A 16,161-nucleotide genomic window follows, 5' to 3' on the forward strand; every position below is an offset into this window, starting at 1 on the left:
ATTAGGGTTTTAATTCTTTTAACTGTGGACTTCTGATTGCATTCCTAACCATCTCTGGAACACTCCCCTACTGGCGATAATGAATCAGGGGATTGTCCCTTACAGCAACTCCCCTCACTTTTTCTGCCTAATGTCCTCACTTCCCACTGCTCATTGCCTTTAAGCCCGCCCCAGTGCGGGGTTGGGTAAATTCCATTCATTGGTTTTACCATATGTCAGCTGCCCATCTATGCTAAAGTTTTGTGTATTGGAATCATGATGTCGTCAATAGATAGCTCATTCTTCTAATTGCCCCCTTTCGGTATGTTCTGGTGGTTGAAATGCAGCTGGCTTTGCGGACAGCTGCAGCACCTGGTTTGCAGTGGGGGAGTGATATCCCTTTCATTTATTGTGTGCCTCAGAATTGACATGGGAGGTGCCTGCAGAATGATGTGTGTGCAGTCAGTAGCACCCTCCACCATGTGGAAGCTGAGCAAACTCAAAAGTATCATTGTTGCCTGCTGTTTACTGACAAATATGTGTTCTGCCTCCTTGGAATGCAGAACCTCAGTCACCTGCCTTATTCAAACTTGGATTTTATTTTCCAAAAATGTACTTTAAAGGTGTATTACAAAACATTTCGACTTGAAAGTTACAGAAGTGCAATGAAATTCAACTTGTTACCAATGTGACATGTCCCCTGCAGTTCCTTAATACTATCGTAATACACCTAATATTTTATATTTTATATATTTATTCCATGTCAAGCATGCAGCCAGTAGACAAGTCATTTCAAATTGAAATTATGGAAAGTGCAACACAGCATTTTCCATTCTGAGGTGCCTCATACATTTTCAAATGATATTCCCAAAGTGCATCCCTTGTCAGACATACAGCCCAACGGATTCTAGATATTTCCCAGTCAGAGATGATATTAAATACTTCTGGAACAGGTGGGACTTGAACCTAATCCACCTGACTTTGAGGAGGGTCTCTACCACCACACCACAGAAATCTTCCGATGGATTCAGCACTGGCTCCAGCCACTTCGATCACAGATTTCTACATCACAAATCTTGCGGATGAACATCAGTGAAAACTATTGTGCCTGTCCCTGCATAGGCATGTTCCACAGAAGGTAATCAACGAATTGGGAGATGTTGCAAGTTTCTTTAAGTTCAGTTTAAAGGGAAGCCAATGCTTAAGAATTCATTGCCAGAGAGACCTTCACAGCCCCGAGGTTGGAATTGTGACCGGATCAAATGGCACACTTCAGTAAGAGCATCCTTTTGAAGTGTATATGCTGACACACTGGCTGATGATTTTGTTTGCACAGCCCGACTTTAAAGATTGTTATGCACATTTATGTTGATTCTCCAGAGACAGACTGCACCAGAAGCTGTTAAATCTATGTCCCGAATTGGTTTCTTAATTGATATCATTGGAAAGAAGGTGTGCAGAGGTGGAGAATGCGTGCCCCATGCAACCAATTTGCTTCATATAGTTTCAGAGATAGTAGGAACTGCAGATGCTGGAGAATCTGAGATAACAAGGTGTAGAGCTGGATGAACACAGCAGGCCAAGCAGCATCAGAGGAGCAGGAAGGCTGATGTTTCGGGCCTAGACCCTTCTTCAGAAATGGGGGAGGGGAAGGGGGCTCTGAAATAAATAGGGAGCGAAGGGGAGGCGGATAGAAGATGGATAGAGGAGAAGATAGGTGGAGAAGAGACAGACCGGTCAAAGAGGCAGGGATGGAGCCAGTAAAGGTGAGTGGTGGGGAGGTAGGGAGGGGATAGGTCAGTCCAGGGACGACAGACAGGCCAAGGGGGTGGGATGAGGTTAGTAGGTAGGATATGGGGGTGCAGTTTGAGGTGGGAGGGGATACAGGTGGGAGGAAGGACAGATTAGGGTGGTGGGGACGACCTGGGCTGGTTTTGGGATGCGGTAGAGGGAGGGGTGATTTTGAAGCAGTGAAGTCTACATTGATACCATTGGGTTGCAGGGTTTCCAAACGGAATATGAGTTGCTGTTCCTGGGTAAACCAAACCTATACTTGCCCCTACACCACCCCCTCACCCCCATCCCAGGCCCCAAAAAGACTTTACATATCAAGCAGGTGTTCACCTGCACATCTGCTAATGTGGTATACTGCATCCGCTGGTCCCGTTGTGGCCTCCTCTACACTGGGGAAACCAAGCGGAGGCTTGGGGACTGCTTTGCAGAACACTTACGCTCAGTTTGCACTAAACAACTGCACCTCCCAGTTGCGAACCATTTCATCTCCCCCTCCCATTCCTCAGAGAACACGTCCATGCTGGGCCTCCTGCAGTGCCACAGCGATGCTACCTGAAGTATCAGTGGTATCAATGTGGACTTCAGAAGCTTCAAAATCTCCCCTCCCCCTCCCGCATTCCAAAACCAGCCCAGGTCGTCCCCACCTCCCTAACCTGTCCTTCCTCCCACCCATCCCCTCCTCCCACCTCAAGCCCCACCCACATCTCCTCCCTACTAACCTCATCCCACCCCCTTGACCTGTCCATCCTCCCTGGACTGACCCATCTCTTCCCTACCTCCCCACCTCCACTCACCTCTTTGACTGGTCTGTCTCCTCTCCACATATCTTCTCCTCTATATACCTTCTATTTGCCTCCCCCTCTCTCCCTATTTATTTCAGGACCCCCTTCCCCTCCCCTATTTCTGAAGAAGGGTCTAGGCACGAAATGTCAGCCTTCCTGCTCCTCTGATGCTGCTTGGCCTGTTTTCATCCAGCTCTACACCTTGTTATCTCTTAATTCATATAGTGTTGCTTGAAGTAGCGCAGCACAATCAAAATTGTTTTCCCAAATGCTCCTCAATGAGCTTTAGTTAGAGCATTGCCCCCGACCACCTTGGACAGGTTGGAGCTCCTGCTGAGAACCCTTCTCCTCCTTCTCGTTCTTCTCCTTGGAGAAGAAGGCCTGGTGTGCTTAATTTGTGAGTTTGGAAAAAGAGCATTTGTTTGCATTTTGAGCTCCAAAATGTCAGTACTGGTGTCAAATAATGTTACATGCTGATTGCTGTCATGATCTAACTACTCAAGTTGCAAGCAGACTCTCACTATGTATGTGTTCACACCCTCACCAGTAAAATCATGCCCGTGGACTGCAGTTGTGACTTTTGACCTCTAAGATATACGGTAGTAGAGATCTTCAGAAAATTGTGGCTGAAATTCCTTTAATAATCTCTTTCCAAAGTCATTTGGAAATTGAATAACATATTTGAAGATTAAATAATAAATGATGCTGCTCATTAACCTATCTGCCTGGATGGCCGGTATATGGCTCAGTATAATGCCAACAGTGCAGATCCAATTACTGTTGCAAATGATGCAGACTTAAGACCTGCTTCCTCAGGCTGTGCCTGAGAGTGGAAGGTAATGACAAGCTATCCCTGACAAAAAAAACTGCAAGGAGACAGCTAAGGTGAAGCAGCAGCAGATGATGAGCAAAGGACCTGTCTTCAGGCAAAGCACATATGACAATTAACAAATGGTATCCACAGTGACCAGTATTTTTGGTGACCGCACATCTGTGATTGACTAACTACAGTTGAACTGTAGCCAGGATTGACTGGGTTAGAACTATATTTGCTTGAGTTTAAGTTCTTGACATTGAATGGGTTTCTTTTAGAATTACTTTGAGGGTAAACTCTCTCCTCAAGGAAAGATGCCATGGATTGAATATAATCATCAAAAGGTATCAGGGACAGAGTTCGTTATTGATTTTCTTCAAGAAAAACTGACAAATTGTCATAATATTGATATCATAAAAAACCAAAGTTTCCATTTTTACCACACACATCAGCATCAAACCTTCAAGAGTAGATACAGGATGTAAGGCTGTAGCGGATTGATTTTCATATTCATTCTGTTGGCAGGAAGCCTACACCAACAATAGTGCAAAATGGTAAATCAGTTGCCCAAATTTCAGGCAATGAACAGAACTACCTGCTGCCAAAACAATATACAATGACATTCTCTGCAGAATAAACTCCTACGTTTCCATGCCAGCCACCCTGATGTCCTTTCAAATACTTGTTTAGCATTGATTTTCCGAGCAACTTGATTCTGTGGACCAATGAAAATATATTTAGACAAATGTGACTGTATTCACTAATATGTTTTAGGAAGAGTAAAATTATGATTTCCTTTTGTCTAAACTGCTAATACGAAGAAATATGTGTGTAGCAATTTATGCTTTTCCTAAAATGCTTTTTTCCTGGTTTTCTTTTAGAATTACTTTGATGGCAAACTCTCTCCTCAAGGAAAGATGCCATGGATTGAATATAATCATCAAAAGGTATCAGGGACAGAGTTCATTATTGATTTTCTTCAGGAAAAACTGGGAGTAAACCTAAATAAACATCTGGATTCCAGTGAAAGAGCTGTCTCAAGAGCCATTACAAAAATGATGGAAGAACACTTCTACTGGTAAGTTGTAAGATAACAAGGTGTAGAGCTGGATGAACACAACAGGCCAAGCAGCATCTTACGAGCAGGAAAGCTGACATTTCGTGCCTAGACCCCTTCATCAGTCTAGGCCCAAAACGTCATCTTTCCTGCTCCTCTGATGCTGCTTGGTCTGCTGTGTTCATCCAGCTGTACACCTTGTTATCTCAGATTCTCCAGCATCTGCAGTTCCTATTATCTCTACTGGTAAGGTGTGAATGCTTGCCAAATGCAAAAACAAAGCTTCATGATTGCTGTGTTACAAGAACATATGGTATGTATTGTTTTATATATATAGGTATATATAGTTTTGTTTATGGATAAGAATTGGCAAGATCAAATCATCATCCATTTCAGAGTGCTTAGTCAGTTTGAACCATTGGATGAGGGAACCAAATCTCCAAATTTTAACATGACACAAAGCTGGGTGGGAGGGTGATCTGTGAAGGCAATGCAGAGATGCTTCACTGTGCTTTGGACGGGATGAGTGTGTGGGAGAATGCATGGCAGATGAAGTATAATGTGGATAAATGTGAGGTTATCCACTTTGGTATCAAAAGCAAAACAAAAGGGACCATCTGAATGGTGATAGATTGGGAAAGAAGTAGGTGCAACATGACATGGGTATTCTCCAGTCCTTGAAAATAAGCACGCAGTGCAGCAGTGGCGAAGAAGGCAAGCAGTACATTGGCCTTTGTAGCAAAAGGATTCAAGAACAGGAGCAGGGATGTCTTGCTGCAATTTTACAGGGCCATAGTGAAACCACATCTGGAGTATTGTGTGCAGTTTTGGTCTCCTTATCTGATTAGAATGTTCTACTATCGAGGGTGTGCAACAAATATTTACCAGATTGATTCCTGGGATGGCAGGAGTGATGTACGAAGAGAGACTGGATCATTTCGGACAATATTCACTAGAATTTAGAAGAATAAGGGGGAATCTCATTGAAACTTATAAAACACTTATAAGATAGGACAGGGTAACTGCAAGAAGGATGTTATGAATGACAGGGGGTCAGAACCAGGGGTCACAGTCTAAGGGTATGGGGTAGGCCATTTAGTAATGAGATGAGGAGATTTCTCTTCACCCAGAGAATCATGGGCAAATACGAACAAAACATGGAATGTTTCCAAGAACAATTTGATATAGTTCTTAGGGCTAAAGACATGAAGAGTATGGGGAGAAAGCTGGAACAGATACTGAGTTGGATGATCAGCCATAATCATTTTGAAAGGTGGAACAGCCTGGAAGGGCCAACTGGCCTACTGCTGTGTTTCTGTGTTACTGCATTTCAAAGCTGCTTTATCCTGTCTTGATCTTCTTTGATTGCATGATCCTGTGCTATTCTGCTGTGGACATTCATGCTTCAGACTCAGTCTTTGTTTCATTAGCTCATCTCATTCCTTTGCCTTTTTGTTTCAGACCATCATTCCTGTTGCCATTGAAACCATCCTGCTAGCTCTGCTATCAGAGAGCTTTCTCTCGTTCTTTTCTCTTCCCACGGCCCTTGCCATCCATCTTTTATTTGGTTCTGTACTTGCTTTATAACCGTCCAGCCTCCAATTTCAGTCCCAGCTCTGATGAAAGGTTAATACTGCAGAAGGACTGGAGCAGCAGTGGAAATGCTGGTATGATTTAAATTGCAAATGTAGTTCAGGAAGGAAATGTTGGCGAGTGATCCAAAGGAATACTCAAAGCTATTTTCCATATACGTAAAAAGCTGGTGGAGACTTACTAAAGATAGAGTATTGATTACAAACCAAGAAAATAATGACTGTGGAGGCAGCAAACTTGGACATAATCCCTAATGAATATTTCACATGTGCCATTACAACAGTGGGATGATCTTTGGCACCGAGGAGGATTGTGAAATATTGGACCAGTAAACATAGTGAAAGTGGAAGTATTGATGTGCTAAATTTCTTTGGTAAATTTTCAGACCCAAAGAAATATATCCCAGGTTATTAAGAGAAGCAAATGAATAAATAGTGGCTCTGACTCATCATTTACCAAACCTCTGTGTTATAGCTGTGGTGCTGGTGGGCTGGGGAACTGTTAATGTTCTAAAATTGCTTTAAAAAGGGAAGAATAAATAGGTGAGTAATTATAGATGGTCAGCCTAACCTCAGTGATGAGAAAATTATTGGCTAAAATTATGAGGGATAGAATGAATTGTCATTTAGAAAGGCACAGAGGTGATTTTATTGAAATATGCAAAATCCTGAGGGATTTGATTGTGTTGATGTGGAAAAGATGTTTCCTCTTCTGAGAGAGTCTATAACTAGGGCTCACTGTTTCAAAATAACTAGTTGTCCACTTCAGACAGAGAAGAGGAGAAATGTTTTCTTCTCGGAGGATTATGTGTTTTTGAAATCCCTTTCTTTAAAAGACAGTGGATGCAGAATGTTTGAGGCACACAGATTCTTGATTACTAGGGGCATGAAGGATACAGGGGTTATGCAGGAATGTAGAACTGAAGTTAAAATCAGAAGCCACGATTTTATTGAATGGTGGATGAGGCTACATATGTTTGCATGAGAGGCTGATGTTTCTGTGGGTTGTATGAGAGATAGATTTCCTGTTCGCATTTTTCTCCATCAGCTGTGGAATGTCAGGTGATTAAACACTTTGAATTCTGACTTGTGATCCATGTTTGTTCATTGTGTGGCGTTTCGTTGACTGAATTCAGCAATTAAGGGCAACACTGAAGCAACTGAGTGGCATAGTGGCTTGGTGGATGGCACGGTTGCCTCACAGTGACAGGGATCCAGGCTCGATTCCAGCCTTAGTGTAAAGTTTTCCCATTCTCCTCCTGGCTGTGTGGGCATCCTCTCACAGTCCAAAGGTGTACACGTTAGGTCGATTGCTAACATTACTCATAGAGTGTAGGGATGTACAAGCTCGGTGGATTACCTATGGGAAATGCAGGATTACAGGGAAAGGGTAACAGAGGGCAACGCATCCAGCATCAGCAGTTTCTACTATCTCTGTAACAAAAAAGACAAAGACCAATAGAGGGCAACAGAAAAAGAAATAAGGAGGGAGAAGATTAAATATGAGGGTATGTTAGCCAGTAATATAAATGAAGACTGCAGGAGTTTCTTTAGGTATATAAAGGGCAAACGAGAGGCAAGAGTGGACATTGGACCACTGGAAAATGACAGTGGAGAGATGGTGGTGGGGAACAAGGAAATGGCTGAGGACTAAATAATTACTTCGTTTCAGTCTTCTTGGTGAATGACTTGAGTAATATCCCAAAAATTCGAGAGAACCAGGGGGCAGAGCTGAGTGTGGTGGCCATCACCAAGAAGAAGGTGCTGGTAAAACTGATTGGTCTGAAGGTGGATAAATCACCTAGGCCAGATGGACTAGACCGCAGAGCTCCAAAGGAGATAGCTGAAGAGATAGTGGAAGTGTTAGTGGTGATCTTTCAGGAGTCACTACAGTCAGTGAGGGTCCCAGAGGACTAGAAAATGGCTAACATGACACCCTAGTTTAAGAAGGGAGTAAGCCAAAAGATGGAAAATTATAGGCCGATTAGTCTGACATCAGTTGTGGGTAAGATTTTAGAATCTATTGTAAACGATGAGATTGCTGAATATTTGGGAATGTTTAGTAAAATAGGGCAAAGTCAACATGGTTTCATCAAGGGGAGGCCATGCCTGCCAAATCTGCTAGAATTCTTTGAGGAAGTAACGAGCAGGGTAGACCAAGGAGAGACAATGGATGTTATCTACCTGGACTTCCAGAAGGCCTTTGATAAGGTGCCACTCAGGAAGCTGCTGAGTAAGATAAGGACCCCTGGCGTTAGAGGCAAGGTACTAACATGGATAGAGGATTGGCTGTCTGGCAGAAAGCAGAGAGCGGGGATAAAAGGGTCTTTCTCAGGATGGCAGCTGGTGACAAGTGATGTTCCACAAGGGTCAGTGCTGGGACCACAACTTTTCACTTTATACATTAATGACCTTGATAAAGGAACAGTGGGCATTCTGGATAAATTTGCTAACAATACAAGCATAGGTGGAGGGACACGTAGTATTGAGGAGGTGGTGAGGTTGCAGAAGGACTTGGACAGGTTGGCAGAGTGGGCAAGTGGCAGGTGGAGTACAACGTGGGAAAGTGTGAGGTCATGCACTTCAGTAAGAAGAATAAAAGCATAGACTCTTTTCTAAATGGGGAGAAAATTCAGAAGCCCGAAGTGCAAAGAGACTTGGGGGTTCTAGTCCAGGATTCTCTCAAGTTAACTTGCAGGTTGAGTCAGTAGTCAGGAAGGAAAATGCAATGTTTGCATTTATTTTGAGAGGACTTGAATGTAAAAGCAGGGATGTACTACTGAGGCTTTATAAGGCTCTGGTCAGGCCACACTTGGAGTATCGTGTGCAGTTTTGGGCCCCATATCTCAGGAAGGATGTACTGACCCTGTAGCGGGTTCAGAGGAGGTTCGTGAGAATGATCCAAGGAATGAAAAACTTAACATATGAGGAACATTTGAGGACTCTAGGACTATACTGATATGAGCTTAGATGAATGAGGGGGGATGCAACTGAAAGGTTCAGAATACTGAATGGCCTGGACAGAGTGGATGTTGGAAAGATGCTTCCATTGGTAGGAGAGTCTAAGACACGAGGGCACATACTTAGAGTAAAGGGAAGACCTTTTAGAACGGAGATAAGGAAAAGCTTCTTCAGCCAGAGAGTGGTGAATTTATGGAATTCACTGCCACAGAAGGCTGTGGAGGCCACGTCATTGAGTACGTTTAAAGCTGAGATAGATAGGTTCTTGATTATCAAGGGATTGACGGTTAAGGGGAGAAAGCGGGAGAATGGGGTTGAGGAACTTATCAGCCATGATTGAACAGACTCGATGGGCCAATTGGCCTAATTTCTGCTACTATGTCTTATGGCCTTATGGTCTTATGGGTGAGATACTCTTTGGAGGGTTGGTGTGGAATCAACGGACTGATTGGCATGCATCCCCAATGAATGGATTCTATGAATTGGGTTTTAACTTGTTTGCAAAGTGGATTTTGTTTTGTATTTCTCCAGAAAATCAAATACCAGTTCAGAGATCTTGTGGCAAACAGCCCTTGGATTGCTGTTTGAACAAAATGCTATATTTAACAGAGTGGGGTGCTAACCTATCTGAGTTGCGCTTACTTTATTCATTTATTTGTGCTACCTGGGCAGCTCAAGCCTTTTGCACAGAGTGTACTGAGAGCTTAAGGGGCTAAACACATGCAAGCCAAAACAATGAAACATTGTTTTCAATGCTGCAGTGATGATCATGGATTTGTAAAGTCTGTATAAGGGCAGGAGACAAGAACTGATTGATGAAGTCATAAATAGACCCAGAGCAACGTTGAGGTATAAGCCTCAGCTAATTCTTTATGACAGAAATTTCAACAATCCTAGCTGCTTACAATATTTAGTAACTCTTTATAAAGAACAAAAATGTGCATCAACCTTTTAACTTAAAAATGAGCAAGGATACCTCAGAGCATAAAATAGGTGACACATAGAAGGATACAAGGGAGCAGTCGGCATGGCTGATGATTTTTGAATCTGTGATGTAGGTGTAAAAGATTGTGGGAACCACTTGCGTGAAGCTGTGAAGAGAACGAGAAGAACTGAGAACAAGACAGTTGCAGTGAAATGCACTGTGAAGGTTCCAAAATGTGATTCTTCTAAATGGTGATGGAGTCAAGCCAAGTTCTGAAAAAGTCACAGCTACCTCTGGACAGAAAGCCTAAAAGATAAAAACAACTTAAAAAGTTTCCTTGGCTCGATCAAGTACACAGATTCTGCATTCTTTCATGATTCGTATTTCAGAGCACATAGCAAATCTGCTGAGCTGATGAGAGAAGATGTTGAGTGCCAGTAATTAGAGACACTTGGGAGGAGTTTTTGCAAACTCAGTTAAGTATGTGCAAGAAGCCAAGCCTGACACTCTCCAGGAAGATGCTTCTGCAGAAGAATTGGAGTAATTCTGGTACAAGAGGGAAAACCTAATAGCATTCACATCCAAAGCTCTAGTATCAGCTGAAATCAGATATGTTAGTATAAAAGGACAGCTTTTGGCAGTCATGTATGGATGAGAAAAGATCATGCATATCTCCGTAAGTGAATGTTTATGGAGTAGACTGATCAGAATTCACTCAAAACAGATCTACTGGTTCATCCTCCCAGATCCAGAATAATTGAAACCAAAGAGATACAGGAAGAACTTGTTCAGGATGTACTTGAAGGCTGCATGGGAAAGGCAAAGTATTAACTCAGAACCAGGCCATTTGTGTACAGGGTAGATGTTCACAAGGAGATCAGAAGAATGGTGCCCACATGCAATGCATGTTGAAGAACAGAAATACAACAGAAGGAAGGAATGATTGCTACTGAGGTATCACCCAGGCCAAGGCATACCATGAGAGCCGATTTATTCACATTACACACAGTCAAGAATGGTATGTCATTTTTGTAAATTTTTACTCCAAGTTCCCATTCAACAGAAAGGTGAAATGTTTGAGACCTGCAGTAACTATCTCAGCAGTATATGTTTTGTTTGCTGAACAAGGAATTCCTGAAAGAGCAATAGGTGATAATGAAACTCAATTCATTTCCACGAAACAGAAGGAATTTACTGAACAGAAGCGGTTCAACAACATCATTACCTCTGAGAACATGGATGTACAGAAAGACATGTCTAGATGATCAAGAGAATGCTTATAAGAGGGATAAATGAAAACACACACATTGCCTTCCTGCCACTCTGAGCTGTAACTTTCAAGGTTGATATGAAATCACCCACCGAGCTTCTCAATGGCAGAAAGTACACGATAACTTTGCCAAGCAAGGTATGGCCTCCAAATGACCAAGGGAAGTATGAAACCTTGCTGATGCACAGATAGAAGGAGGTCAACAGTTCAACAAACATGTAAAATCCTGTCCAAAGTTGTTGAGATGACAAAGTGTACATGGGAATTATCCAGTGGTGAAAACCTGCAATCCAGTAATTGTTGTGAAGCAAAGTTTCCACCAATTTTCATCATTGTGACTGCAATGCGAATAAACAGTTTATTTTTGACCTACACCTGGGCTGAAATGCAGGGATACAAGGGAGCAACATCACTGAACAGTGACGCAATGTCAATAACATCACCAGCAAGCAGTGCAATAAAGCAGCAAACTTAACGTGAGTAACATCAAGTGCAACTCCCACACTGCGAGTGATATCTACAACATTGTTGTCAAAAATAAACTCTGTTTATTCGCATTTTCTTACTGTCCCAGTCACAATGATGAAAATTGATGGAACCTTTGCTTCACAACAATGACTGGATTGCAGGTTTTCAGGAAGATACACCCTAGCAAATCCAAGAGATGAAGCCCGACATCTTACATCCTGAGCTTTGCCACAAATAATGGCTGGAATTTTATAGAGGCCTGAATAACATGTGATGTGATGGGAAATGTGGCAGACTCATGCAAGTTGAGGCTTGTCTCAATGTGCCAGCAACTTGACGCATCTTATAACTAAGTGCTGGGTGTCAAGGCCAGATTCTTGCTAAGGAGCAGTGAGTTGCCTATTAAGGAGGATTGTTGCTTGTTAATGTTTGTAATCCCTGTACATTTTGCCTCATTAATATGCAGCTTCCTCAGCCTACCACTCGCAGTGAGCAACCTGGATACCAAAAACATAATTCAGAATGGACACCTGGTTACTTCAGCTCACCACTAATCGCGAAGAGGTTCCATGTTGTCCACTGTACAATAGTGTCTAAGGGCATGAAGCACTGGCACTAGGCACGTGCACCCTTTCTCCATGGACATTGGTATGTGATAATTGCCAACCCTTCAGAATCCTCAGGACACCTCTCGGATTCACTTAGAGAACACTGAGGAAGCGGGGCGCACCAGCAGCTAACAGTGAAAGACTGCTGCGTGGCACTTTGTGCACATGGACAGGCATCTGGCTCACAGGGTTGTGATTTCACATTGGCAATGAGGGCCATTCAGTCCCTTATATTGGGGCTGCACAGGGATCCGGCAGTCCTCCAAGTGCCAGTCATCTCGGGTGTATCTTCCTCAGCCACCTGTGGGGCTGTCCAGTGAGATGCTGACCCAGTTGTGCTCCCAAACCTTTTACACATGATGCTCCCCTCAAAGTATGAGCATTTGAACTGCTGGGTGGATGGAAGGTGCAGGAAAGAGCTTTCCCAGTGTTTTCTGTGAGGCCTCTGAACTGTCTAGTCAGAGGTTGAGGATATGATTTCTGACAGAGCAGTCTGTTTCATCACAGGGGCCTTGGATATGTCTCTGGTACCTGCAATGGACATTGGGAGTGAAGGAGTCAAGGCCAGTGGTTAGACCTGGTATGTAATGAATGACATTGATGTGGGGTTAATTGCACAGAGTGGCAATGTGGTATTAACTTGGTTGATGACATATGGAGGCATCAGAATTTCTATAGGAGTCAGTGTGGTGTTTTCCCGTGGGAGACAGGGTTCTCTCCTTATTGTTGGTAATTTGAGAATGTTAGGAATTATATTGTTATATGCATGTAAATCCAGGATGCCATGTTACACACTAATATACTACCCCTTGTGCGCTGAACTGCTATTCTATTATTCCACAGTGCATGGTGAGACAGGGTTCTCTCCTTATTTTTGGTAGAGAGCCTGTTGTCGGGTACCCCTCCACTCATCCTGACTGCCTATTTCTGCCCTCTTATGGGCTGTTTTCTCTTGGAATGAGAGAAAAGGAGGGATTGAGCGAGGTGAACGTAGCTGGCATAGTTGTTTGTAAAGCTGCGGTGGACAATAAATGGTGACATGCCCCGTGCAAGTCAGGAGGAAGCACAGATGTCATGCAGAGTGGGTGATCTGAGAGGCCGGAAACAAGAACAATTGAGGGAGGATGTTGCAGGCAGTGGTGAGCGTGGCAGAGGGATGTTGGTCCAATAGCAGAGACAGACCAGAGTGTGATGTAGCAGAGAGAACTTTGCCTGGTGGAGCAGGGAAGGTCATTGACTTTCTGTGGAACTGTTGGCTGTTTTCTAGACTGTGAAATCTACATTGACCTGGGTGGTGACCTTGGACCAGGCTTCCAGGGTCTGATGGAATCTGGGCCTTTTCTTGTCCTCTGTGTACCTGTTGGAGAATTGTGATGCCATTTTCCTCTTCTCTAACATCTCCAGAATGAATGTCTATCACTGAGCAAGGCAACTTTAAGATACTAGTACTCGACCTGGTTCACAGTGATATTTTAAATCACAATCTCCAAGGATTCTGGTTTTTTGGCAGCTATTGTGTGTGTGTAAGCTGTTCCAGAAATGGCTGGTGGTAGATGGGGCTAGAATCTGGTTATAGGAATGCCCTGGATGTGGAAAAGATAGTTAATGAGGTATGTTTGGTAAGATACAGTGAGAGATTGCACTAGGCCTTGTGGCAGGGAACTCTCCAAAACACTCAAGGAAACTGACACTTAGCCAACAACAGGAAGAGATAGCCTAATGTTTTTGAGAAAAGACAACATACTGCAAAAGACTGTTAGGACTGTTAGTTTGATCATAATAGTCGGTTACTAATTTTTTTCAGATGTTATATAAAGTTAATTATTGGAACAATTATATTGATATATAAGACATTTTTAAAAAAAAAACAAGGGATGATGTGGTGTATAATTTGAGAATGTTAGGAACTACATTGTTATATGCATGTAAATCCAGGATGCCATGTTACACACTAATACACTACCCTTTGTGCACTGAACTGCTATTGTATTATTCCACAGTGCATGGTGAGATCTAAAATATACTTTTGGTGTCAGACGTAGCATTTCCAGCCAAAAATGTGATAATTTTGAGTTTCTGGGACCCCAAGAAAAAACACTGGTGATCTTATTTCTGACTGCCCTTTGACTACCTCTGTGACTCGTGCTTTCTGTAGGAGAGTGTGCTGTAGATGACAGAGCTGTTGGTTGATCTGCATTGTCTTACTGGGGTAGTGCTTTGGAACTAAAACTACATCATTCCTAGGGTCATCACAAATACTGCTTAAATACTGAATTGCATAATGTTCAAGTCCCATTTGATCCAGAGATGTGTAATAATATCTCTGAACAGATTGATTAGAAAATATTTATAGGTCAGGTCAAAAGAACATGCACTCAAGTTTTTTTCCACCCAACAAGAAAATGACTTTTGTTGCAATGAAACTGTTTTAACCAAGACAAAAAAGAAATTGAATTGCTAATCTTTAATTCCATGACTTAAACTCTATTCTTTTCTAAAATGCCCATACATGAACAAACAGTCACATAAACAAACAATGATAATGGGAACAGCAGATGCTGGAGAATCCAGGATAATAAAATGTGAGGCTGGATGAACACAGCAGGCCCAGCAGCATCTCAGGAGCACAAAAGCTGACGTTACGGGCCTAGACCCTTCATCAGAGAGGGGGATGGGGAGAGGGTTCTGGAATAAATAGGGAGAAAGGGGGAGGCGGACCGAAGATGGAGAGAAAAGAAGATAGGTGGAGAGGAGAGTATAGGTGGGGGGGTAGGGAGGGGGATAGGTCAGTCCAGGGAAGACGGACAGGTCAAGGAGGTGGGATGAGGTTAGTAGGTAGGAGATGGAGGTGTGGCTTGGGGTGGGAGGAAGGGATGGGTGAAAGGAAGAACAGGTTAGGGAGGCAGAGACAGGTTGGACTGGTTTTGGGATGCAGTGGGTGGAGGGGAAGAGCTTGGCTGGTTGTATTCCGCTTGGGAACCCTGCAGCCCAATGGTATCAATGCGGACTTCACCAGCTTCAAAATCTCCCCTTCCCCCACCGCATCCCAAAACCAGCCCAGTTCGTCCCCTCCCCCCCCGCACCACACAACCAGCCCAGCTCTTCCCCTCCACCCACTGCATCCCAAAACCAGTCCAACCTGTCTCTGCCTCCCTAACCTGTTCTTCCTCTCACCCATCCCTTCCTCCCACCCCAAGCCGCACCCCCATCTCCTACCTACTAACCTCATCCCACCTCCTTGACCTGTCCGTCTTCCCTGGACTGACCTATCCCCTCCCTACCTCCCCACCTATACTCTCCTCTCCACCTATCTTCTTTTCTCTCCATCTTGGGTCCGCCTCCCCCTCTCTCCCTATTTATTCCAGAACTCTCAACCCATCTCCCTCTCTGATGAAGGGTCTCGGCCCGAAACGTCAGCTTTTGTGCTCCAGAGATGCTGCTGGGCCTGCTGTGTTCATTCAGCCTCACATTTTATTAACATAAACAAACAAGACTGGATACAAACATTATGTTTGGGGAAGGGAAAAAAGACAAGCTCAGGTCTGGCATCAGTCTGTATCACAATAGTGCTGTTTGTTTGGAATACACCCTCTCACTAATCCCATAATACAATGCACTGTTATATGTTTAATTCACAATGTGCTCCAGTAAACTTGTTTCTAAAATTGCACACAAGTTCTAAGACAGTTTCCTTGGTCTAAAGCAGTATCTTGTGGTCTAGCATACAACCAGTGTTTATAGCATCAAAATCCATTAGACTAAAGCTGTGTGAATGTTTGCAGACCAGTTGAAGCCAGTGTTGGCATATTTTGTTTTAAAAACATCTTCTATCACCTCAATAATGAAATATCTATAATTGTGTTGCTCTAGAAATAAGCTTGGCATAAAGTATGGAGGGAGTTGACAGTGTG

At 43.3% G+C, this 16,161-nt stretch overlaps 1 protein-coding gene across 2 annotated transcripts in view; it reads left to right on the forward strand.

Annotated features, from left to right (window-relative positions):
• The window catches only part of faxcb (failed axon connections homolog, metaxin like GST domain containing b), a 70,306-nt gene that overhangs the window by 25,930 nt on the left and 28,215 nt on the right, over positions 1-16,161 (forward strand). For both annotated transcript variants that reach the window (XM_048531385.1, XM_048531384.2), the window contains one exon: positions 4,251-4,447. In XM_048531385.1, the coding sequence (XP_048387342.1) occupies positions 4,251-4,447 (197 nt within the window). The remainder of the gene's footprint in view (positions 1-4,250; positions 4,448-16,161) is intronic.

Source organism: Stegostoma tigrinum, chromosome 4 (assembly GCF_030684315.1).
Source record: "Stegostoma tigrinum isolate sSteTig4 chromosome 4, sSteTig4.hap1, whole genome shotgun sequence".
NCBI classification, from domain to species: domain Eukaryota; kingdom Metazoa; phylum Chordata; class Chondrichthyes; order Orectolobiformes; family Stegostomatidae; genus Stegostoma; species Stegostoma tigrinum.